The sequence below is a fragment of the Malania oleifera genome, chromosome 3 (genome assembly GCF_029873635.1).
Source record: "Malania oleifera isolate guangnan ecotype guangnan chromosome 3, ASM2987363v1, whole genome shotgun sequence".
In the NCBI taxonomy this organism is placed as follows: domain Eukaryota; kingdom Viridiplantae; phylum Streptophyta; class Magnoliopsida; order Santalales; family Ximeniaceae; genus Malania; species Malania oleifera.
In genome coordinates, this window is record NC_080419.1 from 4,404,587 (window position 1) to 4,430,902 (window position 26,316).

General features: G+C 34.1%; 2 protein-coding genes across 2 annotated transcripts; one reads left to right on the plus strand and one right to left on the minus strand.

Moving 5' to 3' along the window:
• LOC131150562 (probable enoyl-CoA hydratase 1, peroxisomal) lies at nucleotides 1–26,316 on the minus strand. The gene is made up of 3 exons (XM_058101362.1): nucleotides 25,728–26,316; nucleotides 1,052–1,334; nucleotides 1–230 (listed from the first exon to the last, which is right to left on the minus strand). Exons 1-3 carry the CDS (start codon nucleotides 26,135–26,137, stop codon nucleotides 123–125), a joined length of 801 nt encoding a protein of 266 aa, XP_057957345.1. The 5' UTR covers nucleotides 26,138–26,316; the 3' UTR covers nucleotides 1–122.
• Nucleotides 7,542–12,721, plus strand: LOC131150561 (uncharacterized). The gene is made up of 5 exons (XM_058101361.1): nucleotides 7,542–10,129; nucleotides 10,228–10,907; nucleotides 11,010–11,146; nucleotides 11,265–11,340; nucleotides 11,459–12,721. Exons 1-5 carry the CDS (start codon nucleotides 9,114–9,116, stop codon nucleotides 12,559–12,561), a joined length of 3,012 nt encoding a protein of 1,003 aa, XP_057957344.1. The 5' UTR covers nucleotides 7,542–9,113; the 3' UTR covers nucleotides 12,562–12,721.

The following is a 26,316-nucleotide window of genomic DNA, read 5'->3' on the forward strand; positions in this document are numbered from 1 at the left end:
TAACGAACTCATCATCATCTTTATTATGAACAAGCAAGGTAAATTTATTGAGCAACTATCCCCATAACTTGGGTTTTTTGAAATTTCACACCAAAAGTTGAATGAAAAAGTTAATGGGTAATTTACAACTTGGCAGAAGGCTTGCTCGAGCTTCTTCGAGCAGCTAAGAATTCCTGCATTTTCTTGAACTGCTCCTTCGTCATTCCATTGTAGTACTCATGCCCCCTCTCCTGAAATACCCCACCAAAAAAATGCCAATTACAAAACAAGCCAAAAAAAAAAAAGAAGGGATTGAGTCACCTCATTTGCACTTGCAAAAATAATTTTAAAAAGTTTGTCTGAAAGTATGTGTACTCTGCAGCAAAAGTGTTACCAACAGCTTTTGATTTTGTGCTATGGCGAATTAGTTTCATGGGCTAAGACTAGCAGGCTAAGCAACCCTGCATCCATGTTTGGTGCAATAAAAGTACAATATTGGCTAAAAAGGACTTCTTAATCCCCAATTTGCAATGGCCAGAGCTAGCTATGAGGCCCCAGCCAGCCAGCTCAGGCCAAGGCAGACTCAGCATAAAAATAAAAAAGAAGATAAAATTCCACCCATGACGCTTTCTCATCCCATCTTGATTGCTAACCTTCTACTACGAAACAAAAGCACTCGCACAGCCTGGCTGTGGCCATGGAAAAGTGGTAATTGCATAGAAATATAAACTTTGTAAGAAAATGTCATATGCAAAAAGTGGCATATACATTTGCGGTAGAAAGGGGAGACGCAAGAGGTGGAAAGTTAAATTAACCTGGTTCCTAAAAGTACCATCATCACATGATCAAAGTTACTTTGAACCTCAACCAAAGTAGTATAAAGGCAGACATATTGACTCTATGTTTGGAGAGGCCTTGGATTTGAATTTGTATTGAATTTAGATAAAATGTAATATAAAATTATACTGAAATTTATCCAAATCTACCCAAATCTAAAAATCCAACATCTGAAATCCCTGCTCCCAAATGCAACATGAAGGAGAAGGCAACTGAAATAAAAGTTAAGACTTGCCTTTTCTAGTGTGAGGGCATGACCCAGGTCTAGCTTGAGGCCGTCGTTTATAATTGACTTATACCTCAAAACCAAGTCTTGATTATTTTTCATTATGGCCTCTGCAACTTCTCGGGCTTTTTTCAACAATTCACTTCCTTCAACAACATAATTCACCAAGCCCCACTTCTCAGCTTGTTCTGCAGTTACAGGCATGGAAGTTAGAGACACTTCTCGAGCTCTGTTGGCTCCTATAATCCGCGAAAGCTTCTGAGAAAGACCCCATGAAGGAAATATTCCGAACCTGCAGGAAAACATTTGCAGTGTGTTCATGGCAAAATGCAATGACACAGTATGGTTTTAGAGGGCAAATAAATTAATAGCATACGTCTGTGCTGAAGGCAGATTCAAATTGAATAAAGTGTTTGGAAGGAGGAGCAGTATACCATTAGATGAATTCTCACAAAACATGCTAAACAAAGCACAAACGAACAGAAGCTTGAACCACATTGGATTTTACTTATAACGTGCACATAACTGGTTTTTTTTTTGGTTCATCTCAATAACAAGGATACAGAAAATCAATAAACATGGTAATAAATGATTTGAAGCATTTGCTAATGTTTTCAGCACTAGGCTCTGCTAATCTCATTCCCGATGAGAACGTGATCCATCTGATCAAGTGAAAATTGAAATGCATTTAGTTAATGATGCCATTGATTATTGTTGAGTTAGGCCTCTTCCAGTACTTCTCATGATAGTGAAAGCAAAAATTAGGCTAATTTTAGCTTTCAAAAGCAAGAGAAGTATTTGAATTCTTTGTGTTTGCTAGCTAATTGTTGTATTAGGGTTAGATTAGCAACTTGGAACATGGGGACACTAATGAGAAAAACATGGAGTTAGTTTATTCGATGATTAGAAAAAAAATTAACGTAATATGCCTCCAAGAGACTAAGTGAGTAGGGGAGAAAGCTTGAGATATCAGAAAATCAGGACCTAAACTTTGGTACCTTAGAAAAGAAAAATATAAAAATGAGATGGGAATCATTGTAGACAAAGGCCTAAAAGATAATGTGGTAAATGTTAAAAGAATAAGGGATAAGATCATAAAATCAAGATAGTTGTAGGCCAAGAGAAAATAAATATCATTAGTGTGTATGCTCCCCAATTATAATCAACAAAAAACCTTAAAAGACAATTTTGGAAAGATATGAATTGTCTTATGCACGGGATACAGAATCTAAAAAAACATTCATAAGAGTTTTTTGAATGAACACATTAGAAAGGATAATAAGAGTATGAGATGATGCATGAAGACTATGGATATGGGAATAAAAATGAGCCTAAGGATATATTTTTAGATTTTGTCATGTCATACGATCTTGTTACAGTGAATACCTACTTAAGGAAATGAAAAGAACACTTAATGACCTCCAAGAGTGGACAAAATAAAAGCCAAATAGATTTTCTCCTAACTAGGAGAGGAGATTGTTTATCTTGTAAGGATTGCAAATTTATCTTAGACAAAAGCCCGGCTTCACAACGTAAGAGTTTTAGTATTAGACATTAGTACAAAGAAATGGAAGAAAAAAGGCAACATAGATCAATGCAAAAGGATTCGGTGGTGGAGTCTAAAGGAGAAAATATAGCAAAATTTGAAAATAAAATTATCAAAGAGGGCGATTGTACAATAGGAGCTAAAATAGATGCGATTATGCGAACACTTTGTGGAATAGAATGACTAATCATACTAAAAAGACAGCAAAAGAGATTTTAGATGAATCCAACGAAAGAGTCTCGTAAAACAAAGAAAGCTAGTCGTGGAATCAAGATGTCCAAAAAGCAATAAAGACAAAGAATTTCGTGTAAAACATGACAAAGTGTAGAAATATAAAAAACTTTGAAAGGTATAAAGAGGCAAGAAAAGAGACAAAAAAAAGGTCATTAGTGAAGTTAAACATTTTTTTTTTTATCAACAAAGAGAAATTATATTAAAAGAAGCATCAAGGGGGTGCCACCCAAGTACAAAAGAAACAACAAGAAAGAAACATTTCTTACTGAAAACTATCAAGAAAATCAAGGATTACAAAGGGGTCCCTTTCTACCAGCCCATAATGACTGCTAGAGATCATAGGAAACCAATGGTCCATGATAGCCTGGATAGGAAAGATAATTCCTTCAAAGGCTCTTATGTTCCTTTCTCTCCACACAGCCCAAAAAATAGCGAAGGGGATGAGGGAGAGAGATCTTTTCCCTTCCTTATTTGATCTAAGCCTTTTCCAAGCCCAAAATTTATCTCTCACTGTAGCTGTAGTGACCTACTTCTGATTTACAATGGAGATGGCTAAGTTCCATAATTTCTTGGTCCATGAACATTGCAAAAGGATGTGATCAACCCAATTCCTCCTGCTTCAGCATAAAAAGCATCTATTGACAAGAGGAAAACCCCCCCCTTTTTTTTTTTTTCTAAAGATAGTCTATACTAAGGATTTTTCCATGAATAGCTTCCCATGTGAAAAAGGCAACCTTTACAGGGGCTGTTGTTTTCCGAATCAGCTTCTGAGGGAACTTAGTGCTGCTCCCAACCAAGGAAAAGTAAGGTGTTCGTAGAAAGAGCTGACATTGGAGTTCCCATCTTTCCTCAAAACCCATTTGGGTTCATCAGAAATAGCCTAACAATGAGACTTATAGACTACCATCTTTTGACAAAAAGTTCATTCTCCAATCAGCGAGTTTCTTTTCAAACCTATCAATAATGGGATCCCAATACCCTTATCCTTAAACTTCGCTCCCAAAGTGGGGCGGAGATAGGTAATAGGGAAGGCTTGAGTTTGCAACCAAGGATACTTGCAAGCAAAAGACCACAACCACAAGTACCCATTGGAATGATTTCACTTTTGCACAATTTCACATTTTAAAGCTGAAACTACTTCCAAATCAAGGAGGATGTATCAGAGATTAAGACTTTGCTCTGGCTCATCCTCCCAGAAGATGATAGTGTCATCTGCAAAAAGGATGTGGATGATTTCCATAGTCATTGTTCGAGCTAACCTTTTAGACCTGTTTTTGGCATTGATGCCCGTGGACTTCGGATAGAATTTTGTATAAGCTGCTAGCTAAGCTGGCTAAGCTAACCGGATGAAAAATCTTTGATGTTGCAAGCCCTTGATTTCTTAGGAATCAAGGACTAGGAGATAAAGGTTGAGTTGACACTCTTAACACAAAATTGCTGGTTCTATGGAAGTCCTCAAAAACCTTAATGGTGTCCTACATGAGATGATCCTAGATCCTTTGGAAGAAAGACATATTAAAGCCATCCAGACTGGGAGTTTTATTTCCGTTGCAACTCTTAAGAGTTCGAATAATTTCCTCTTTCTTATGAGGCCTCTCGGCCACTGGGCTGTGGGGAGGCTCAGGTTTCTAAACATAATACCATCAACTGTTGATCTCCAACACTCTGGTTTGGTGTACAAAGTTTTAAAGAAGTTGCAAATGCAACCTGATATCCACCTCACCCACCAACATCTCTCCCTCCATTTCTACTCCGTTTATCATATTAAATATATGGTGCACATTAGCTGCATGATGGAAGAAACTGGTATTTTTATCCCTATCCTTACAACCAAAGAGCCCTAGATTTTTGCCTCCAAGTCATTTCTCCTAATGAGATGATATGGGCACTTTTCAGAGCTAACCTTTTAGACCTGTTTTTGCCTCCAAGTCAAGAAACCCCTATTTTCCCAGAGCTGTCGCCAAAAACATTTTTGTTCCACCATGTCAATTTTATTTCGAGCAATTTCAGATTTGTGGCAACCACAAAGCTGGCCTACCCTTCAACTTGCAGCTCAAGCCACCATTTCTTGACCTGTTCATCAAACTCTTCATGTTTAAACCACATGTTCTCAAATTGGAAAGGAACTGGCCCCCACTTGACTCCCCTTTGTCAATGAGGATTGGGAAGTGGATTAAGATAGGGCGAGGAAGCAAGGATTGGGTAATATTCAAGAATCTATCAATCCTTGAGTGTGACCTTGAGTTTGACCATGTGAAAGGGCCACCAAAGAGAGCATAAGCATTGACGAAATCATGTTAACTCTTTCGTGCAAATGGACACACAGAAAGACCCATTCCTTTCACGAGGATAAAGGACCATGTTGAAATCATCCCCCAATGACCCACAGATTATCCCATCTGTCTTCATTTTCTGCAAGTTCTTTTTCCATAAAAGATGTCCAGAAGGCCCTTCACCTGGCCCATACACCCCACCCAGTAAAGTTCCAAATGAAATTATCCTCGAGACTCTTGAACCAACAAGTGACCAAGAAGGTATCGATGGATTGGTCCAGAAATTCCACAACCATGTCATTCCAAATAATGTGAATGCCTCCCACATTAATTGTTGCATTCAACACAATTCATTTACAATTCTTAATTCCCCATAAACTGTTAATCAACTTGTTATCTATGGAATTCACCTTTGTTTCTTGAAAAGAAATAGCATCCCCTTACCAGTCAATGAGGAACAATCTGATATGGATATTTTGTTTTATCATTTAGTCCCTTCACATTCTAAGAGATTAACTTCCTCAACATAGGATCAGATCTCCAACTCGGCTGTTTCCAGTCTCTAACCACATCAAAGTACCCTCCCAGCTTGTCATAGTTCACCAAGCATTCCAGTCTCTTTAATTTTCTACTTGTGCCTTCTAAGCGGCTGCTACCTTGAGATTTTTCCCCAAAAATTGTGCCTTCTTCTCTTCTCTTTTCTTTTCTCATTTTCCTCAGATAACTGCCTTACTCTTTCGTCGAAGCCTTTGAAAGAAACCCCAATAGTCTTACTCACCAAATTCATTTTGCGAAGCACCCAATTTGTGACACCTACAGATTGAAAATCGGTGCTGTCAAGTCCCAACTCTTTTAACTCCCTTCCAGGCAGAGAGAGGCTGCGGCTGCTGCAGGGATGATTGCCAAATTATCCACCTCAGAGGCTGGATTGAGAGGCTTGCCAAAAGCAAGGTTCCCGTCCATAACAGCCCGGTTTTTCTTGACCTGCTGTGAGTTAGAAGATCCGAAAAGGACCTGCTGTAAGTCCAAAGAACCGAAAGGGTCACAGCTTGAGGGGAAAGGGGTGAAGACCGCTGGTCTAACAGGTGGAGGGTGGGAAGCGGGGCCCAAAAAGTGGGAGGGTGAAGTTGAAACCACCTGGGCTTGAACAAGAGGGGCTGGAAGAAAACAAGCCCCCAACACCTTGAAACTTGCACAAGATAAGATGCAAACAGAGCCATGCACAAAAGATTCAAAGCAAAGAAAGAGTCTTTTACTTTTTTGATTTTTTATATATTAAAATATTAAATAACCGTTGGGTGGGAATTTTATTTATCATGGGAACCAAAAATCACTAGATAGTTTAGCGATTTTTAAGTAAATCTAGTTTGACCATCGACAATTTTTGTCTAGAAAACTCAATTGAGTTTGACGCGTGACAAACATTTCAGTTAAGATTTGATGGACCATCCAGCGAGTCTTGTTTAGGAAACTCAACCGGCGTTTGACGCATGACAAAACTCGTTGGATGATCCATGGAAATTGCAGAGTCGGAGTGAGCATAGCAGCAAGGCGGCCAGGACGATTGTACTTAATAGCATGGTTTTAAATAACGGCCGTTACGTAACGTAACGGCCGATACGTAACGTAAATCAAGGACTCCGAAACCGATCCGGGCCGATAATGCGGTTCGGAAAAAATTCACAGCCGTAACGGCCGTTACGGCTCCGTAACGGTCCGTAACAGCCGTTACCCCTACGTTACACTCCGTAACAGTCCGTTACGGACCGTTACATACCGACAACTTGCAGAATCTGCTTTCTGCTGCGCAGCGTTCCTTTCCCCCTTTCCCGAGTCCCAAGCACCCATCTACCATTCAATCTACCTAAATCTAACATTCAAAAACAAAAATACTTACTTGCAGTTTTGTTGGCCGAGCCGCTGAAGCTATAAGATGGCTTCACGCCTTCACTCCTTTGAAGCCTGAGTTACTCATCTTCGCAGCCTTCGTTTCCTGAATCCTGAACCTAACAAAGTTCTTCGAAGCTTGAGAGTGGCCGAACGAAGGCAGCTTCATCCGCCACCGCCAGTCGTCGCACTCGCCGCCACCAGCCAGCCCTCTACCAGTCGTCGGCGTCGTCGCACTCGCAGCCACCAGCCAGCCCTCCGCCAGTCGTCGCACGAAGCTTCGAGGCTTCGAGGCTCCTCCATCCTCCGAGTCGCCTCCCCTCTCTCGGTCTCACTCAGAGTCTCAGACTCTCTGCCCTCTGCTCATCTCGCGTATGAGATAAGCTTTATTTCAATAACACTCAACACCCACAACCACATTTTAAATATTTTATTATGTTTTTTTTTTAATTATAATTTATTGTAAGTAATGTTTGTTAAATTAAATTAAAAAAAAAAAGAGTAATTTAATAGAGTAAAAAGCTTTAAAATTTCAGATTCATTTAATATGCAAGCATGTCATATTCTGTTTTGATTAACATACTTTTATTCATTCTTTACGTATTCTTTCTTTCCTTTTGGTTTCATTGCATATAAAATATATATTATTTTAAAATAAATGACTATGACATGGCATTCCAAAAATATGGAGTGGACAATTTCTCATGTTCTATTTCTATGCAATTTTATATTTGTGAGTAAAACAACATTTTGCATAATTATTTCCCCTAACAGCATTTTTTTTTGTTGTAAATTATTATATTCATATACAATATCAATTTCATTTATATGGTATCGCATTAACATTTTTTGAAAGCTGACACCATTAGAAATAGACTAATAGTATTATGGTTACAGACTTCCAAGATACAACATTAGTACAAAAAATACTCTTTTCTAGTCTTATGCCTTGCCTATAGATGCAGCTCTTGTTTTTTTTTTCTTTTCAAAGATCAGAAATCTCCCACATCTTAAACTTTTTATTATGTTTTTTTTTTAATTATAATTTGTTGTAAATTATGTTTGTTAAATTGAATTAAAAAAAGAGTAATTTAATAGAGTAAAAAATCAAAAAATAGTAATAATTATGTAAAATAAAATTTTCTTAATTTATAAATATTTTAATTGTCTTATATTTTTTGAAAGGTAATTAGGAAAATTTAGTTTTATCACATATTTCCTATTTATAAATATTTTTTAAGTTTTAAAATATCATTTTGACGTTAAATTTAAAATTAGGTAAAATAAATCGTTACATGATCTATTTTTTGTTTTTCAGTTATCAAATAAAGTAAAAATTGATAACTTAATAAAAAACATTTTAACCTAATAGTTAATATATTAATAATTCAGATTTTTGCTAATTACTAGTTTACTACTGGAATTTGTAGAAAAATTTTATTTTAATCCATAAATTGAGAAAATGCTTAAAAAATTAAATAGAAAATTTATACTGTATGGATCTCTATTAGTGATGCTGTGATGTATATAAAAGTAGAGCAAGTTTTTTCCACCTTTAAAATTACAATGTTAATTTCTTATAGTTATAAATAAAAATAAAATCAAGTTAAAAAAATAATGAAAATACCTTTTTAAAGATAAAGGAATATATTTTTTTGTAATAAAATATCTAATATTTTAATCCATATACTGAGAAAATGTTTAAAAAATTAAATAGTCAATTTGTAATGTATGGATCTCTATTTGTGATGCTATGATGTATATGAAAGTAGAGCAAAAATCTTTTTCACCTGTTAATTTCTTATAGTTATAAATGAAAATAAAATCAAGCTATAAAAAATAATGAAAATATCTTTTTAAAGATAAAGGAATATATTTTTTTTGTAATAAAATATCTAATATTTTATAATTTTGTTTATTTATATATAAAAATAATAAACATTACTTATTATTTTTAATCAAATATTATACTTATTTTTACGTAATAAGTATTTAAAATTAGGACTATTTAGTACTTATTATTTAATATTTACTAAATTACTAATTATATTATTCCTGTCATTGTAGGAAGGTTGTAACTTTGTATTTTCTTTATATTTTGTGTAGAGATCATCAAATTAAGTCTATCAATATGTCACGTGATAGAGGAAATGAAAACTTACCTAGTGAAGATATTGGATGGCATTTTGGTACTGCGGTAGACGGTAATAGACATGTTATTATGTGTAAGTTATGTGGGAAGATAATCAAAGGGGGCATTACACGCTTGAAACAACACTTGGCACATAAAAAGGGTCAAGTAGCTGGATGCTCAAATGTGACCACACAAGTAAGAGAACAAATGATGAAACATCTACAACAGTATGCTGAGAAGAAAAGAGATAAACAAAAAAGGCAAGAAGAAGCAGAAGCCCAAATTAGAGGAGATTTTGAGAATTTCAGCGATGAAGAAGACTTGGAAGAAGAAAGTATGAGATTCGCTCGACAAGAAAGCATGCGATCACAACAACAATGGGAAGAGAGACAAAGATTTCGAGCAAGAACAACTGGAAGGGGTAATATTTATGAAGAGGGAGGTGGCTCTGGCAGTGGTGCTACCAGTGGTTTCAATAGAGCAGGAGCTCGATCTTATAGTGGTCGAGAAGCTGGAGGTAGTGGACGACAATGGATCAATCCTGATGCCCCTGAAGCTAGACTAAAGGCAATGGATCCTATTTTAGAAAGAAGCAAGAGTGCGAAACAACCAAAACTCAACACAAAGTTACTGAAAGGTTTAAGAAGTAAATTAGGAAAAGCGGTTGGAAAATTCCTAATTTATAATCGGATTCCAGCGAATGTAGCTGACTCTCCATTTATGCAGCCTATGCTTGATATTGCTGCAGAGGTTGGAAAGGGGGTGAAGGGTCCATCACCCTATGAGATATCTGAAATTTATTTGGAGCAAGAGTATCAAGAAATGAAAAATTATATAGCTTCTTTTGCTGGAATTTGGAAGGAAAGAGGTGTAACACTTATGTGTGATGGTTGGTCAGGACCAACTAGAAAACACATTATAAACTTTTTAGTTTATTGCGATAGAGGCACCGTGTTTCATAAATCAGTTGATGCCTCTGATGTGCCAAGCAGAACAGCTGAATATTATTTCAGGTAATTTTCTAATTTTAATTGTATATGCAAATAGTATTATGGACTTGCATGTTTTTAATTAAATAGTAGTAATTATTGAATTTATAATTTCATTTCAGATTAATGGATGAGGTGGTTGAAGAAATTGGAGAGGAGAATGTTGTCCAAGTAGTGACTGATAATGAAGCTGCAATGAAGGCAGGAGGAAAATTATTAATGCAGAAGAGGCCCAATCTCTATTGGACAGCATGTGCAGCTCATTGCATAGACCTTATTCTTGAAGATATTGGTAAGAAAAGTAACGTGAAGAAGGTCTTAGAAGATGCAAGAACAATAACCTCATTTATTTACAACCACACATGGACAGTGAATTTCATGAAGAAATTCACAAATAATAGAGAGTTACTTCGCCCTGCCATCACTCGATTTGCCACAAATTTCATTGCTTTGGAGACTATTGTCAGGCATAAACAAGCACTAAGGGAAATGTTTACATCTGATGCTTGGAAAAACTCAAGGTTTGGAATGGCAAAATCAGGCCCAGCATATGATTCGAAGAAAATTATCTTAGGCAAAGAGTTTTGGCAAAAGGCCTCTGATATAATTAAAGTGCAAGAACCCTTGGTGAAAGTTCTTAAATTGGTTGATGGTGATGAAAAACCAACCATGGGCTTCATATACGAGGCAATTGATAGGGCGAAGTTGGCCATTCAAAAAGATTGCCGGTTTTACAAAGACTATTGGAAAATTATTGACAACCGGTGGAGTTTTCAGTTGCACCAAGATTTGCACGCTGCTGGTAAGTGTAAATCAAATACAATTTCTTATTATTTTAACTTTTAAATTATGCATGGTTGCATTAGAAAACTATTGATTAATATGTTTCTAAATTTAATTGTAGGGTATTTTTTGAACCCACAATTTCTTTATGGTGCCCCACCCTCTCCTGAAGTTGCTAGAGAAGTCATGGATGGAGTTAAAAAAGTGATAACCAAGTTGGTACCCGATATAGATACTCAAATTCGGGCTATTAATCAAGTAAGTATTGGTTCCATTAAATTGAATAATGAATTGTTCTAGTATTTAATAATACTTTTAAGAATAATTATTAATATATCTAATTAATTAATTATATTTCACAATCATCCTTTTTTAGTTGTTGCTATATCGAGATAGGCAAGAGACTTTTGGAACCCCGTTGGCTCAAAGGGCAGTAAAACAAACAAATCCTGGTAAATATGGCTATATAGCTAAATAATAGAGAATTACTCTATTTTCTCTCTTTGTGTTCAAATTTGACTTTTGAAATACGCTATACTAACATAAAACTCTTTTTAATTATTCATGCAGCTGAATGGTGGATTCATTATGGCTTGTGTGCTCCTGAGCTCCAAAGAATAGCAATTAGAGTTCTTAGCCAGACCACATCAGCTTCGAACTGTGAGCGTAATTGGAGCACCTTTAGCCTCATCCATACGAAAACAAGAAATAGATTAAAGTACATGAGACTACAAAAACTTGTTTTCGTACATTACAACATGAGGTTAAAGTTAAGACGTACAATGAGAAGAAGCCAACGAGAAATTGAAGAGGGTTTCAATCCTATCAATTTGGATTACATTTTCGAAGAAGATGATCCTTTAAGTCAATGGTTAGAGGAGAGAGAGACACCACTACTCGACGGTCAGGACAATTCAAATTGGTTAAATGAAGAGGTTGGTGGTACTACAGAAGGAGGTGATCAACCACCAATAAACGCGCATGATGATTCAAGTTCAAGTCCTGAACGCACACAAAGTGATGACAATCTTGGTTTGAGCCCACCAAGTGATGATGATGGTAATAGTGGTGCTGGAGCTGGGGTTGGGGGGGGTGGCAGTGGTGGTGGTGGAGGCGGCGGTGTAGAATATAATTATGGATATGATACAGGGACATCATTTGGAAGGGATATATATCCTTCTGATCCTTATGGACTACATGACATACCTGAAAATTATGACTTGGGTATTCCTCCAGGGAACCAATCTTCACAACCCAGGAGAAGGAGTGCTCGTGGTGACCCTAGCGATTCTACTGAAGATTCATATGGTGTGGTTCGTAGTTTTGGCGACTTTGGTTTAGATGGTTCATCATCACAATCATATGGATCTCATCCAGCATATCCACATTATGCATCTCGTGACTCACATTTTTATCCCAGTGGATCAGGAATCTCAGGATCTAGTGAGTCTTCTTCTACACACTACCCAGAGCCAGCCCCTGCCCCAACTTATAGACATTATTCAGGAGAATTTTCATCACCAGTACATTTTCAAGAGCAACAACAAAATGACGCAAACTTGGGTTCATTTAACTATGTATTTCCACAAGGATGGGGAGATAATTTCCCATCCCAATCTCAAGATACAGATGCAAATTATGAAGACCCTCCACGTCATTCTTTTTGGTGGTGACATGAGTTATGTTATAAATTTGTAATATTGTATTCATGTATTTTCAACTATTTATTGATATTTGATATTAATCACTTTTTAAATTCATGTATATGTAATCACTGTAATGTGTATATTGAGTATTAAGTCTATTGAGTATTGATTCATTTTTAGTAACTTTATGACTTTAATTAATTGATTCTTACATTTCTACATCTTTTTACTCATTAAACTAATGTAAACTATAAAAAAATATGATTTTTTTTTTAAACAGCGCACTAAAATTAATATAAAAATCATAATGCCTATTAAAAAGCATTTGTAGAGTGAATGAAAGCCTGCAAAATTCATTAAAAATCATGTATTAATGGATTTCATGCTTATTTTTTAAATTTGGCATGGTTGTGCATGTGTGAAAAAAATTCACGACCGTTACGCCCGCTTCCCGTTACGTAACACCCGCGTCTCCCGCGACCCGCGACACCCGCGACCGTTTCGCGACGTTACCCGCGACCGCGATTTCGAACCATGCTTAATAGTTGCGTAGGCGACCGTTCAAGGGGAAGCCAAATATTGTGAAAGGGGAGCCAAATGTTGTGAAGCAAAATGTTGGGAAGGAAGGTATATAAAGGAAAGATAAGGTATGTATTTTTATTTTTTATTTTTATACTTAAGCTGAAATCCTTATTTCATTAAGATTCATTAGATTGATTCAAAAATTGTTTTGGTCTGTGGTATAGATTAGATTTTGATACATTCAATTTGGTTGTATTGAATCAAATTTTATGATTGGAAGCATCATTTGGAAACCCTTAATTTGAAGTTAGAGTTTATTATATTTTTCTATTTATTTTATTTGAAATTGTTACTATTTTCATGTGTAATTATTTTGTATTTACATGTAATTTGATTCTGAGTAAACAATGATCAAATTATATCATAAATTTGTTTAATTTAATGATGTAGCTTCATTTTATTTGATTATATTCTAAAGTCTAATTTAATCTACGAAAGCAAACCCAATAAATCTAGTCAAACTTTAACAATTTTCTTGCAATTTTATTATTTTATTATTTTATAATTACAGTTGTAAATCTTGTTGGCCTAACAAGACTTACAATCATATTTTGATGATACCAAATCAAAGGAACTTAACATATTTGGTTAAGAAAAGTTTCAAGTGACGCAAGTATTTTATATCAAGATCAAGTGACTCAAGTGATCAATGTCAAGTGCTTGACAAAACTGTTAAAAGCTCGAATTTAATGCTACAAGATCTTATGAAACTTAGAGTCTATTGAAGATTGAAGTTAAGACAAACATAAAGAACCAAAGCAAATACATGACGACATTGAGAGCAAAGCAAATACATGAAGACTTAGCACTTAGAAAGTTATAGTTTTTAAAGAGTCTCATGTAAGTACTTCAAATGATTTCAATATGGATGCATAAAACTCTTAGGAATCATTATTGACTTAGAAACTTATGTTTAAAAAAATCCCGAAAAATATTTTCAAAAGTATCATTTCAATATGACAAGTATAAAAGCAAAAGACTTTTTGGAAACAAAGTTTTTAAAAGCACATGTTTGGCACATCAGGCGACTGATGCTTCACCACTAGGCGACTGACATTTTATGCTAATGAAAATTAAATAGATAGAATAGAATTAGGCAACTGACCCCTCACAATCAAGCGACAGACCCCATTTTGTGTTTGAAAATATGTTGTACTTAAAAGGCACAGACGACTAACCCCGATATTTTAATTGACCGACCTTCGTGATTTTAAATTTATAACAGCGAGGGAAAGTTTCCAAATTTGATTGATTGACCCCCAAACTTTTAGGAAACTTGGAAAATAATTTAAGTAACTTGGGCAACACGAAAATTTACTTTATTACTTTATAAATACATGTTATTCGCATGAATTAATTATAACTAGCAAGCACATACAGAATACAAATTCAAGAGTCTATTGCTGAAATTTTTGAACCTATTGTTGTGCTATTGCTAACAAAGCCACAAGTTTTTTGATTTGTTTGTACCAAGAATTTCAATTCTAAATTAGAAATATGGTAACAATCATCTGAGCTTCATCTTTCTATAATGATTATTGATTGAAGTATTTTGATTTTAAATTGTACTAATCTGCTCTTATTGAGAGTGTTATTTGTATGCAGGTTGTTTCTTGTTTCTTTTATTGTTTGACGATTCAAGATTGTTTAATCGTTGGCTAACGAGATGGGGTATTCTTGTTAGAAAGAGATTTGTTTTTTTGACGGTTCAGGGTTATTGAATCGTTGGATTGACGAAAAGGGGTATTCTTGTCAGAGAGAGATCTCCACTTGATAAGGAGAGGTTGTAACTTTGCTTGGTAAAGAAGTTGGAAAGGAATATCCTCATAGCGGTTGCTTGGGGCAAGGACGTAGGCCGCTGACCGAACCTTGTCCAAAATATGGTCTTTAGCTCTTCTCCCTACTTTCTTTAATTTTCAACAAGCATATAACCCGTGTGTATGATCATTAATTACTTGTTGAATCTTAAGGGTTGCTGAAGTTTCTTATTTTGATCCATATTTAAAATCAACATATTATATTGATTGGTTAATTGTTTAAAAATTATATCGAATTTTGAAACTCGTTGAAATATTGAATTTGTTTCACAACCAAGAAACATATTGATACTCAGAATTTACAAACCTGATCTTGAACATCATACAAGAACTGAACTTGGATTGATTGTTGGTTATACTTGATTGTTAATCAATATTACTTTATTTAAAGTAATTATTGAAGTTTTATATTTGTTCATAACTGAGAAGAATTATTGATTCTGAAATTTGGTTATGTATTGAAGTATTGGATTCAAATATTGAAGTGCTGAATATTAAAACTGAGTTTAATAAATCATTCGATTGAAACAAAATTACAAGGACACTTACGATTATTTTATGAAATCAATATTGTCCTTCATGTATATATTTGTATAAGCAACATCATCTTTTGTTGATTGGAGAGTGTGATTAGAATCAACTTCAGTTGAAGAAGGGGTTATACTTAAAGAGTTTGCAAGGAAAAATTTAAAAACTCAATTCAACCCATCTGTTGGGAGTACACCTGACTTTTCAAATCTACCTAAACTTTAGTTTATTAAGTTTGAAGTTTTAAAATTAGTAGTCGAATTAAAATCATTTTTAATATATGTGAAATTAATTGAGTGCTAAATGCTAATCATAATTAAAAATGAAAAAAAAATTAATAGATCAATTCATTAGGAGTGTTGGTTCACTTTGACCCCTAATTGAGTACTTGGATCAACAATTTTATCTGAGAAAAAAAAAGATTAATTTTATTATATTTTTTCTTTATATAAAAATTAGGAAATATAAAATTTTGTTCAAACACAATAAAAAATTTAAAAAATAAATATTAATGATGTGTTAAATAAACATAATAACTTCGTGTTATGCCATGTGCTCATATATACATTTTTGTTTTTTGTAGGTCTTTACTATTTCCTGAGGATTAGTCGAAGCTCAAATAGTATTCTGGTGACTGTGTATATGGAGGGTGGGGGGAATTATCACAGGAATAGAAGGTGTTAGTTGTAGTACTAAACTTGTTCGAGCAATTCGAGTTGGCAATAGGACTAAATTTAACAAATTATATGCGAAAATATACAAATATTTGCATATTGATCACAACCGCGGGCGACCACAAGATACCCTATACGGGGATTAAATGATACAGTACTCCATGAGACTATTCCTACAACAGATGACTATAGTCTACACATTATGTTGGATTCATATAGCTCCGACGCGACACATATAACTGTGCAGTTAAATGTGAAGACCATACTTCAAATTGGTGTCGTCGATGATAGGCAGATGGAGATGCCTAGTGAACATGTGATTGAAGTGGAAGAAAACACCTAACAAATATGTCGTTATGAAGAAGATGCCTACCACACATCAACTAGTGGGCAGCCCTCCTTATTTAAAACTCGTTGGACCATCCAACGAATTTTGCGACGCTTCAATATAGGAAACAAAGTTTCTATCCCACCCTTATTTAATATTTTAATACAAAAGAAAAAAATAGGAAAAAACTTGAAGGACCTCGGCAGCTACACGGACACACGCAAAGGATTGCGGAGTTTTTTCCCGTTTTATTATTAAAATTAAATAAAATATTAAATAATACTCTTACTGAGAAAATATTTCACAAAATGATGCTCACGTAATCTAGCAGTTTGGTGCTGCGAGATTTAAAAATCTAGCGAATAAGAAGCTGACATGTGGCATGGTGGTAGAGCAAATCTTGCAGCATCATGCTGCGAGATTTAAATGGCCAGCGAGTGAAAAGCAGACACGTGGCAAATCTCGCAACATCATGCTGCGAGATTTAAGTGTCTTTATTTTCTTTCCCTTTTCTCTAATAAAATCCTTCTAAAAAGGTAACATTAACATATTATATATATATATATATATATATATATATATATAAAGAAGAAAAAAATGTCAAAAAATTATGAAACACTAAAACTAGATTCAGATTCAAAAATAAAAAAAATAAAAAAAATCAATATTTTAAATAATATTTTTAAAATTAAGACAAGTTAAAATTTTAATCGAATAAATGCTCATTTTTATCCTTGAATAAAAAATAATCCTTAATATAACCCAAAAAATAAAAAATAAAATTTTTAATAGAATATAAATTATTTAATTTCAAAACTTGCTTTTTAATTAGTGATATATGAACAATCTTATTGTACATGCACATTGACAAATAGAAAATATAATTTTTAAATGACTTTTTTTTTTTCAAATAATATATAATAATAATAAGTGATGATAAAAGGGGGATTTATTTATTTACTTATTGTAAAATTGCATCATGGTTAGGGGTGAGCATAATTCGGGTTTAACTGAATTAACCGATCGAGTTCAATTGGTTTGGTTCGGTTCTAGATTTAGATAATTTTGGGTATTCGATTTTCGGTTCAGGTATGGGAGTCTTTAATTTGGTTAATTGAATTACCCGAATTACTAATTAATTAATAATTAAATATAAATTAGTAATTTTAATATATGATATATGTTAAATTATAAACGTTTAATCTTAAAAATATCTCTTTTATCAATAACTCCTTTTATTAATTAAGTTGGAATTAAATTTAATACAATAAGATTATCTATATATGTATTATTTTAAATCCTTATTTTTTATCTTTTGGGTTATATTAAAGATTATTTTTTTATTCAAGGATAAATATGAGTATTTATTCAATTAAAATTTTAACTTGTCTTAATTTTAAAAATATTATTTAAAATACTGATTTTATTTTATTTTATTTTTATTTTTGAATCTAGTTTTTGTGTTTCATAATTTTTTGACATTTTTTTTTTCTTCTTTATATATATATATATATATAAATATATAATATGTTAATGTTACCATTTTAGAAGGATTTTATTGGAGAAAAAGAAAGAAAATAAGGACACTTAAATCTCGCAGCATGATGCTGCGAGATTTGCCACGTGTCTGCTTTTCACTCGCTAGCCATTTAAATCTCGCAGCTTGGTGTTGCGAGATTTGTTCTACCCCGTGCCACATGTCAGTTTCTTATTCGTTAGATTTTTAAATCTCGCAGCACCAAGCTGCGAGATTACGCGAGCATCATTTTGGAAAATATTTTCCCAGTAAGAGTATTATTTAATATTTTATTTATCATTAATAATAAAATGGGAAAAAACTCCTCACCCTAACCCACCCAGTTTCAACCCCCGAGTTTTTTCCCATTTTATTATTAATGATAAATAAAATATTAAATAATACTCTTACTGGGAAAATATTTCCCAAAATGATGCTCACGTAATCTCGCAGCTTGTTGCTGCGAGATTTAAAAATCTAACGAATAAGAAACTGACATGTGGCACGGTGGTAGAACAAATCTCACAGCATCAAGCTGTGAGATTTAAATGGCTAGCGAGTGAAAAGCAGACACGTGGCAAATCTCGCAGCATCATGCTGCGAGATTTAAGTGTCCTTATTTTCTTTCCTTTTCTCCAATAAAATCCTTCTAAAATGGTAACATTAACATATTATATATATATATATATATATATATATAAAGAAGAAAAAAAAATGTCAAAAAATTATGAAACACTAAAACTAGATTCAAAAATAAAAATAAAATAAAATAAAATCAGTATTTTAAATAATATCTTTAAAATTAAGACAAGTTAAAATTTTAATTGAATAAATACTCATATTTATCCTTGAATAAAAAAATAATCTTTAATATAACCCAAAAGATAAAAAATAAGGATTTAAAATAATACATATATAGATAATCTTATTGTATTAAATTTAATTCCAACTTAATTAATAAAAGGAGTTATTCATAAAAGAGATATTTTTAAGATTAAACATTTAAAATTTAACATATATCATATATTAAAATTACTAATTTATATTTAATTATTAATTAATTAGTAATTCGGGTAATTCAATTAACCAAATTAAAGACTTCCATACCTGAACCGAAAATCGAATACCCAAAATTATCTAAATCTAGAACCGAACCAAACCAATTGAACTCGATCGGTTAATTCAGTTAAACCCGAATTATGCTCACCCCTAACCATGATGCAATTTTACAATAAATAAATAAATAAATCCCCCTTTTATCATTACTTATTATTATATATTATTTGAAAAAAAAAGTCATTTAAAAATTATATTTTCTATTTGTCAATGTGCATGTACAATAAGATTGTTCATATATCACTAATTAAAAAGCAAGTTTTGAAATTAAATAATTTATATTCTATTAAAAATTTTATTTTTTTATCTTTTGGGTTATATTAAGGATTATTTTTTTATTGAAGGATAAAAATGAGCATTTATTCAATTAAAATTTTAACTTGTCTTAATTTTAAAAATATTATTTAAAATATTGATTTTTTTTATTTTTTTTTATTTTTGAATCTGAATCTAGCTTTAGTGTTTCATAATTTTTTGACATTTTTTTCTTCTTTATATATATATATATATATATATATATATATATATATATATAAATATATAATATGTTAATGTTATCTTTTTAGAAGGATTTTATTGGAGAAAAGGGAAAGAAAATAAAGACACTTAAATCTCGCAGCATGATGTTGCGAGATTTGCCACGTGTCTGCTTTTCACTCGCTGGCCATTTAAATCTCACAACATGATGTTGCGAGATTTGCTCTACCACCGTGCCACATGTCAGCTTTTTATTCGCTAGATTTTTAAATCTCGCAGCACTAAGCTGCGAGATTACGTGAGCATCATTTTGAGAAATATTTTCTTAGTAAGAGTATTATTTAATATTTTATTTAATTTTAATGATAAAACAAGAAAAAACTCAAGATTGCGTGTCCTTACACACCTTCTCCACCAACTTTGATTGAGACTTGTTGATGGAAAACTTGATAGAACCCCCGAAGTGAGCGCACACACACTTAGCCTCAGGGAGAGAGAAAAATGCATCTCTTTTGGGAACAGCAGGGAGACTCGACTGAAATGGCCAGGACACGTTTGGAAGGGCTGGAAGGCTAGGGTCATACTACAACGTAGCTCCCTAGTAGCTGAGCAAAATTTAGACCAACCTTCCAAATTGGGACCCTCCAAAATGGCTATGACCCTCCAACCTCCTTTCTTGATTTCAGTTAGGGCAAGGAACTTGACAAAACAATTTTCTTTACGTTGTAGCAGCAATGTCTTCTCCTTCGGCCTCCAACGTCAAAGCCAAGAGGAAGTCTTGACGTTGAGGGAGCTCCAAAAATCATTTAGGGCAGACAGGAGCCGTTCAATTTCACCCACATCAAGAAAGATGGAGACCCTCATGCCTTTGCGATTCATAACCTTGAGGAGGTCGACCTTCTCTCCATCAAGAGCGAAGTCGAAGGACTTCCTTTCAATGAAGATGGCCAACCTGCCATCGCATCACATGGTAGAAAGAGGGAGTGCACAAGAAGGATTGCAATTGAACAAGGACAAGGCTACAACCTTCGAGAGAGAAACCAGGTAGGGGAGAGGGCAGAGGTTGGGGAGAGGAATGAGGAGAAAGAATTCGCGAGTCACTCAAGAGCTCTAACGATAGAAGCGCAGCTTCCGAAGTTCAAGAAGAGAGAGCTTTGAATGGGAGGGAAGTGTTGATGAGAGAGAGCTTCGCGAGTGACTCAGGGCTCCAAGAAAAAGCGGTGAAGCTTATCCAAGGATTGATGACTAAGAGCTGCGAGGGGAAGAAAGTGGTTGTGAAAGGCTCTAGGGTTCCGACGAAGCTCCTACTCGAGGCTGAGAAGAAGGGTTTTGGCGAAATTAAGACTACGTGGCTTCCAAGGTCTGTGACGGGGGAGAGCTTCGAGGGAAGTCAGCTGCAAGGCATCCAAGGTCGACGAGCGAGAGCAGCAAGGCTTCCATGATTGAAGCCTAAAATAGGTCTAAATCCTACCATAAAAAGGATTTGCAAGTATACTCCCCTAAATAATCAAGAACCCACAACCGATAATTCCTCTTTAGAGTTAGTTAAGCTAAACATAAACTTATGATAATTTATGCTAAAGTAGATACAAAAGGAAGGAAAGAAACATATATAAACAAGCTAGAGCTAGAGAAAGCAATAGCAAAAATTTAGGGGATGTAAAATAAATGAAGGATGAGAATAATAATGTCTTGAAGAGAGGTTTCGAAATTATTTAAGAAGTTGTTTAATGAAAAATAAATTGAAAGTTTAAACCTAGAAGTGACAAATGAAGAAAAGACTGAAAATTGAGATTTATTCACAAAATTATAGTCACTGGAGTTAAAATGGCTTTAAATAAGATGAAAAGGGAGAAATAACTAGGACCAGAAAACATTCCATTTGAAATTTGAAAATGACTAGGGAATAAAGGAAGTATATGGTTAATTAATCTATTCAATACAATTATAAAAATTAAAATAATACATGAGAAATGGAGGAAAAGCACATTAATACCTATTTACAAAAACAAAGGTGATATTCAAATTTGTAATAAATATCACACAATCGAACGTAGGAGCCACACGACGAAACTATGAGATAGGATAATTGAACAAAGAATATGAATAGAAACAAGAGTCTCAGAGAATCAATTTCATTATAGGCTTGTAAGATCCACTACAAAAGCTATTTATGTACTAAGAACTAAGAAGATTAGTAGAAAAGTTCAACGAAAAGAAAGGGACTTGCATATGGTTTCTGTTGAGTTTGAGAAAGCGTATGATAATGGTGAGTTTTAAAAAAAGAAGGGAGTTTGCAGCAGATATACTAATGTCATTAAACATATGTATGATGGAGTAACAACTACCATTAGGACTACATATAAGTCTAGAGAATTTCCAATCACAATTGGTCTGCATCAAGATTCTTTTTAAGCTCCTATTTGTTTGCTTTAGTGATTTAAAAACTTGTTAGGAATATCCAAAACAAGAGCTCATGGTGAATATTGTTTGCAAATGACATTGTTTTGGTTGATGAAAGTAAGAGTAGGGTAAAATCTTAGTGAGAACAATTTTAGAGTCTAGAGATTTAAGGATAAGTAAAAATAAGATAAAATATATTAAAATAATTTCAGCTATGTAAGGATATCAAAGACAAGATTAACCTTGATAATCAAGAAATCAACCGCACTAATAGATATATATGTTTTCAATATCTTGAATCTATTATGCAAAATCGAAGGGAGAAATGAAAGAAGATGTAGTACATAAAGTTAAAAAAAAGTTTGGTAAAATGAAGAAGTGCATCGAGTGTGTTGTGCAGTTGCAGAATACCAATAATATTAAAATGAACCATACTTTATGGATCAAAATTTTGGACAGTTAAAAAACAACATATTCAAAAATTAAAAGTGGCCAAAATGGGCATGCTATGGTGGATGAGTGGTATAACATTAAAGGACAAATTAAATAATGAACATGTTGACAACAAGTTAGGCATAGAACATTTTTAATTAGAAGATAATTAAGATAGGGGACGGGGGGGTTTTTGATGGTCTGGGTATTTGAAACAAAGACCAAGTGGTGCACCAATGAGGAGCGAGCTATTCATTGTTAGGATGGGTTCCCCTTCCCCCTCCCCCATCCCCCACCCCCACACCCACCCCCACCTTTACCTTTTGCCCCAACTAATCCTTTTTCAAAAGCAAAATTTGGATCTAATGCATTTAGTAATCAGTTTTTCAGACTCTTAAAAGTAAATTTTTAGCTTTTTTGGGTAGCTGTTAGAAGTTATAGATTTGAAACTTTTAAAAGCTAAAAGTTAACTTTTTTTTCTAATAAATTATTCTATTCCATTTTTTCCTTTATTTTTTTCAGATGTTACAAAATTATCAAAGCATCAATTATATTTCCTAAAAAATATATATCCAATTTAGTCATTTTAAATACTTTTATGCAACTGGCAACATTTTTACCAAACACTCAGCCAAAATTTTCTTTCTACTAGGCTAATAACTCCTTTTTCACAAGGGGCCAACATTTTGAAACAGTATCATTAACTTCCTTTTCATTAGCTACTTTTTACAAGGTTCTTTTGAAAAGGCACAAAAAGGGCCAAAGTAAACCTTCATGGTACTAGAAGAGGAAGGGGTAGACCTAAAATAACTTAGAATAAGATAATGAGAAAAGATTTAATAGCTTTTAAGTTAGTTAAAGAAAATGCCCTCCTGAATTGATGAAAAGGATTCATACAGCCATGCCCACATGGTGGGACTTAAGACTTATTGTTGTTGTTGTTGTTGTTGTTTCCTTAACAACTTCAAATCTCAATAATTGGAATTGTTCATTAGCCACACGCTTTCAAATCTAAAAGGATGCTGAACATGATTTCTGCAAGTAAAACTGTATAAAGGAGGTTGAAAACTGAAGACTCAGGATGCATAGTTACCAGCTAGCCATAACAAGCACCCTGTCAATTTTTTCATTGATAACAATTTCAATAAGTCTTTTGTTTGTCAGGTTACCAAAGTTGTCCAGATCAATAAACTGGCATTGGTTCACACATTCACTCTTTTACTAGTCTAAACCCATTCGGCCTGTGATATCAAAAATGCTAAGCTTATTAGCCTTTTCACCAATCTTAAATGGCTGCTAGCTGAGGAAATTTTCTGGGCCCCAAAGGCCTGATTGAAGTGGATTAAATGTGGGGTCACAGAAATACTAATCAAGGGTCTATTTAGTTGTAGAGAACAGCTTTTTCATATTGCATTTTCAGTTTAAAAAAATTACAAAATCGTATTCTTATTTTCCAATTTTCCAACATTTGTACAGAAACATCTTGTTATTATTTTCCAAGTTCTCTTTATAAACTTCAAAAAATAAACAAATAAAATAGAAAAACAGGATGCAAGGTGCATTTTGTAATAGCATTTTGTTACTCTTAGAAAAACTGGAAATGAGAACTGTTCCAGGAGTATGTTATTGTTCAGTTTATTTTCTGTTTTAGTTGCAGAAGAGTAAAGACACAAGCAGAAAATATGCTTTCAAAAATGAACATGCTTTGAATTAGGTTTTTGTTTTTTTTTACTTTTGCAATATCAATCAAACAGAAGTCAATTTTCAAATTTTTGGTTTACATTTTTCATTTTTAGGTTTTGTTTCTGATTTTTGTTTTCATAATTTTTGAAAGTAAAGAGAAATGGCTTCCAAACAAGCACTAAATATGTTTCACGCTTCACACTATTCTTGTACACAAGAAAAAGAATAAAATCTTAAAAATTTAGGTTGTGCTTTAGAGCAAGAATTTTGAGTCTTGAGTACGAGTTTATATAAATTTTGAAGGAGCTTAATAAAATTTTACATTTCATTTTATGTAAATCCACATTTGAAGGTTACTTTTGGTTTGTGAAATATCTATTCCTAAGAATAGAATGGTTATCATAGAACAATTTGACAGTTTACGCCCCATACACAAAAAAGGAAAAAAACATATCATTTGCTATGATGTGAATAACAATGTAAAATTTTTTATGAATCCATAAGAAGTAATAAACAAGGAATAACCAATGAACCACTCTCAAATTTCACCATAACAATGTATATTTCCTTCTTATTTTATGTTGGATGAAATGTCATAAACCTTGCATGAATGAATTCTTTCTAAATTGTTACATCTAGTTAAATTTCATGTATTGTCAGAACTTTAACCCTAGAGAGGTCTTGAATTTGGATTTGTATGAATTTAGATAAAATATAATACAAAATTACATAAAACTTTATCCAAATCTAAAGTCCAAAATTCGTAGTCCCGAACACAGTGTAATAGTAGTTCCAAACTGGTTACCAATTTCAATTTGTAGCATATCATACATCGAACTTTGCAGATAGTTTCAATGTCAATGGTCTGTCTCTTGTAATTGTAGGAATGCTCTATTAGCATCTAGTCAACCATCCCAATCTGCTCTAGCGGGTGTAAAATGCGATAAAAAATTCATCAAAATATTGTGATCCCCAGGTTTTTAAAACAAATTTCTAACCCCGGCAGTCAGCAAATGAGCAAACGGAGTGATAAATGGGTGTGGTTATGGCTGAGACACAGCTTACTAAGATGGTTGCTGGAGATCTCAAGATGACTTTGGACAGTAACAAGAGACAGCGTTGCAAAGTAACATCTAAACAATGTCTATAGTTCAATGCATAACAAGTCTGATGACTAATTTACAACTACTAAAATCAGCAACTATTCACAAAATTTATCCTATTACATACTAACACAATTTTCATTACATTCACACTATCCATCCTAAAACTAAGTATTTGGTCAACCAAATATAATTCTAAGTATAATAATTTGGAAGCATGAATTTTGGGTTCAAATTTATGTGAATTTAGATAAAACCTTAGTACAATTTTGTATTAGGTTTTGTCTAAACCCACCGAAATCCAAATCCAAGACTTGAATCAAAGCTCCCAAACGCAGGGTAAGGTTCAAATTTCAGGCGATGAAACACAGCAAAGGATAAATCAGGCTGTAGAATAAATGAGGAAAAGGATGTTGCTCAGACTACCTTCAATGATTTCAAAAACAGTTTAGCACTTTAGCCATATTGTCAAATCTTCAGAGTGCGAGACTGTAAGCTCAATAAAAGAGAAAGAGAGAGAGTTTGAAGAAGAACCTGACATGGGTGTCGATGAACTTGGCTCCTTTTGCGGCAACCAATACATCGCAAGCGAGGGCAATCTCAAACCCGCCAGTGACGGCGAATCCAGCAATGGCACCGATTATGGGTTTCCGGCAGAGTTCCATCTGGGCCACCGGGTCGGCCTCCAAGTCCTTCACGTCCCCCTTGAAGACCTCCTCCGCCGTCGTCAGATCCACGCCCGAGCAGAAGGACCGACCCGACCCGGACAGCACGATCACCTTCACCGGGTCGTCGCCATCCAGGCTCTTGAACGCCCTCGCCATGTCCGCCATCATCGCCCTCGTCAGCGAGTTCAGCGCCGCCGGCCGGTTGATCGTCACGTGGGCGATCCCGCCTGGCTCGCGGGTCACCAGAATCAGATTCTCCAGCGAAGATCCAGCCATAAGGGCTACGAACTGCGATCGTTTGAATTTGGTTAAGCGTTTAATGTCTCGGAAGAGTTACGGTGTTGGGATTCCATTTTGAGCAATACGGCCATGCGAGGAAATGGGTCCGTTTATTTCTTGTCATCATCCTTATCTGCACCGCAGAATTACATCAGACAGATCGCGAGTTTTTTCCC